Source organism: Austrofundulus limnaeus, unplaced genomic scaffold (assembly GCF_001266775.1).
Source record: "Austrofundulus limnaeus strain Quisiro unplaced genomic scaffold, Austrofundulus_limnaeus-1.0 Scaffold284, whole genome shotgun sequence".
NCBI classification, from domain to species: Eukaryota; Metazoa; Chordata; class Actinopteri; order Cyprinodontiformes; family Rivulidae; genus Austrofundulus; species Austrofundulus limnaeus.
The window spans coordinates 574,301-578,099 of record NW_013952686.1 but is presented as its reverse complement, the minus strand read 5'-3'; the positions used below and the strand labels follow the sequence as shown (position 1 = coordinate 578,099).

General features: G+C 41.1%; 1 protein-coding gene across 1 annotated transcript in view; it reads left to right on the top strand.

The window, feature by feature from the left end:
* The window catches only part of parp1 (poly (ADP-ribose) polymerase 1), a gene marked incomplete at its 3' end in the record, with an annotated part of 14,969 nt that overhangs the window by 8,320 nt on the left and 2,850 nt on the right, over positions 1–3,799 (top strand). The window contains 4 exon segments of the mRNA XM_014021238.1: positions 712–852; positions 922–1,165; positions 2,793–3,141; positions 3,222–3,350. Of these exon segments, the coding sequence (XP_013876692.1) occupies positions 712–852; positions 922–1,165; positions 2,793–3,141; positions 3,222–3,350 (863 nt within the window).

The window sequence follows — 3,799 nt, the reverse complement described above, 5'->3', positions numbered from 1 at the left end:
TTTACATTTAGCACTTGTGATTTTTCTCTGATTCTTTACTTTTTGTGGTTCTGAAGCAGCCCTCCTCCTCCCCTACTGAGGCAGACCTGCTGCTTGCGTCTTTTTTTCCTTCGTCCTGAACCTTTTTGCTGCTTAACAAATAAATTTGAGCCTTGGTCAGAAAAAAACGACTGGAGGGTTTTTATATTTTTGGCCCGAGAGAAGGAGGAAACAAATAGTGGACTGAGGGTTATTTTTTTTAAATTGTTTGTTTGTTTGTTTGTTTTCCCCACGGGACGTGTCTCCTCCTTGCGTCACGGCGCTCATCAAATCAGACCGTCATTTAAAAAAATTAAATGTGTCATATACCTTTTATCATAACTTTGAATCTACTTGGCCTAACAACACAATTTAAAAACTGGTTTAAAGTTCAAAGTCTCTACTTTTGACTCGAGGGTCTCAGAGAGGGCGGAGCTTTACAGATAGTTTTTTTTTTCTTTCTAAACTTAATTCAAGTCAGCCAGCATTGACAACGCTCTGTGGGAGACGTAAATGGCTCCGCGACGTGGCGAGGGACGCATAAATTGCGCGACATGACGAATCTGTAAATTCATGGCCAGCGCTTTTAATAATAGATTTTTATCAATTTTATTGTTTCCTTGTTGCAGCTCTAGAACACAGAGTGGTGAAAGTCTCTGTTTCTGATAAATGTTGATATTTTTTGTTCCTCAGACAAACCTCTCACCGACATGAAGCTGCTGGCTGTTGGGAAGCTGTCAAAGAACAAAGACGAGCTGAAAGCTGCCGTCGAGGCGTTGGGAGGGAAGATTACAGGAACCTCCACTGAGGCCTCTCTCTGTCTCAGCTCCAAGAGTGAGTGTTTTACATTTTAAGGATATTTCTAATGTCRTATTTGTGATTTTCACYRCATTTCGTTTCCAGAGGAGGTGGAGAAGATGAGTAAGAAGATGGAGGAGATTAAGGACGCCGGCGTGCGTGTGGTTTCTGAGGATTTTCTCACGGACATCAAATCGTCGGGCAAAGCTCTGCAGGAGCTGATCTCTCTGCACACTATCTCACCCTGGGTTGCAGAGGTTAAAGCTGAAGCTCAGGCTCCGTCCATTAGCTCCAAGTCTGGAGCCCCNAAAAAAGAAGAAAATCGAATAAAGCTGAATTATTACAAGAAGCAGCTCAGTTACTCACCGCTCTGCTGGAACAAAAATAAGCCCAGAAATGCTTCATTGAAGGACACGCAGAAAACATAAACCTGGAGGTCACTGATTTATATTTCGTCTCACAGGAAGGGGTCTGCGTCTCTTTCGGACAGCAGCCCCATGGGGGGTCGTCCGGGCTTGCTCCGGCTTGCGTCCCTCCTTGATGAGGCCCCTGGTTGAACTGGTTTAATGAACGAAGGTGTCAGATTCAGACCTGTTTGTTCCTTCAGTCCCTTTGGTTCTCATTTAGGAACCTAATGTTTGTCCTTGTCGAGTCACACGCACAAAAAAAAAATGTTTATAACAAAAGTTTGGTCTCACAGGAAACGTAAAGGCGATACCATGGACGGAGCAGGAAAAAAACTGAAGACTGAGGAAGATGAGGAGAAGAAGAAGTTGGATGAGCAGCTGAAGGTGGGTTTGCAAAATCCTCCTCCAGCTGTTTTTTTATTCATCAACCTTTTTTAATGGGTTTCCAACATATAATTCTAAATTACCTTGTTTTTGCCTTCATATTTCTAACATTTKATCTGTTTTTATTCTGACTTCATTCATCCAGAGTCAAAGCCAGCTGATTTGGGGAATCAAAGACAAGTTGAAGAAATATTGTTCAGTCAACGACATGAAGGAGCTGCTGATTGCAAACGCACAGGAAGTTCCCTCTGGAGAGTCCAATGTAAGAAAACATTAACCACTGGTTCTCATTAGACCAAACCATAATGGAAGTTTGCCATCTTAAATAGGCTGCATCTGAACAAAGTTACAAACTGCTTCTTACGTTGATAAATATTACTGGATTGGGCGTCACGTGACCTGGGCGTGCTTCGCAAGGGGGATTTTTATGCATTGAGCTAACGCTAAACATTGAAATCAATGAGCAGAACGTAGCGCGGTGCAAACAAACRCTTTATAAATGTACAAATGGTAAAAATACTTTGCTATAACGGCAGAAACAGTTACATGTTTACAAAAGCTAAAAGGGTTATGTTTCACAGGTAAATGTTACACATATTTAACCAAAATTCATTATTTTAATTGTAAAACNTTCAACAATATCAAAATAAAGTGGATGTTATAACCAGTACTTCAAATAAAATTAGTCATTTAGACATAAAAAATTCAATGTTGCCTAAAATGTTATCAGGGTGTCTGCGGGTCCTTAAAATCCTTAAAAAGTCTTAAATTCACATATCTAAAATTAAAGCCTTATAAAGTCTTAAATTTGATAAAAAGTGTGCACGTTGGTCTTAAATTTGTTACTCAAAGGTCTTAAATTTTGTCGGGCAGAAGCGATTAAAAGTTCTCCGTCTCCCCCGACCATCTCTGCAGTGCAGTTCATGTTGAGAAAAGAAAAAACAAACTTGTGTTGTGATGGATTAACTGACGCTGCTGTCAACCAATTAAAAGAACCAGAGTCACAGTTTTAGCCAATCAAAGCAGAGCAGGGCGGGTCCTTCAGTCCCAGAATGGAATCAGAACCGCAGGTAAACTAGTCAGCGTTGATGAGTTGATCGGACTTTTTCCAAGGAGCGCACCTCGACCTGCTACCAGAACCACCCGCCCTGCATGAAGGTAAAGTTATGTAATAAATCGTTAAAGTCTCAGCAAGACCCGAYGTGATTTTCCTACAGCGGGAGGGGAAATTTTGAGGATTTCTTCTCTCTATACACGTTTTAAAACGCTATATTTCTTCATTTATTTTCACTATCTTTCAAACTCCTCCTGCTCAGTTGATCTGTCGTCTGCTCATAGGTACTGGGTGTTCAGGTCCTGGGGCAGAGTGGGGACCACTATTGGAGGCAACAAGTTGGACAAATTCCATGACAAAAACTCTGCTATGGATAATTTCCTTAGTGTTTACAAGGAGAAAACGGGAAACGAGTGGGGCTCCTCCAACTTCACCAAGTATCCCAATAGGTTCTACCCTCTGGAGATTGACTACGGACAGGTACGCCCCGGTGTTCGAAGCTCGGAAACACATATCTTATAAGGTGTTGGGTGTCTGAGATTTGTTTGCGATGTTTTCAGGATGAGGAGGCAGTGAAACAGTTGACCGCTAGCGCTGGCACCAAGTCCAAGCTGCACAAACCGGTTCAGGACCTGATCAAGATGATCTTTGATGTGGAGAGCATGAAGAAGGCCATGGTGGAGTTTGAGGTAAGATCTCCTTTCAGCTGGAGGTCATCGTGACTTTGTAGTTTCCAAGTATTTTGTTTGTGTGAACGCTGACAGTTGTTTTCCTGATGTCATTTTATTTATTTTTATTTCTCTGTATGTTTTACTCAGTGTAAATAGTTTTGCCGTATTTGTGCTACTTTAGCCATTTATATGTCAACATATTCAGCTCATAAGTAAACTGCTGCTATGACTTTTAGTTGTTGTAACTTTTATACATTCACTTTAATTCTGCTGCATTTAGCTTTGAGACAGCCTTTTGCTACTTTTACCTACATCTTTGCTGCTCTTAGCTAACCTTGTGTTGCTTTTATCCGTTTATTTAGTCTTTTATCTAACATTTTCTTAACAGATAGCTAGCCTTTTGCTACATAACTTAAGCTGCTTTTATCTAGTGCTCTGCTACGTTTACCTTTTAGTCAGGGTTCGAC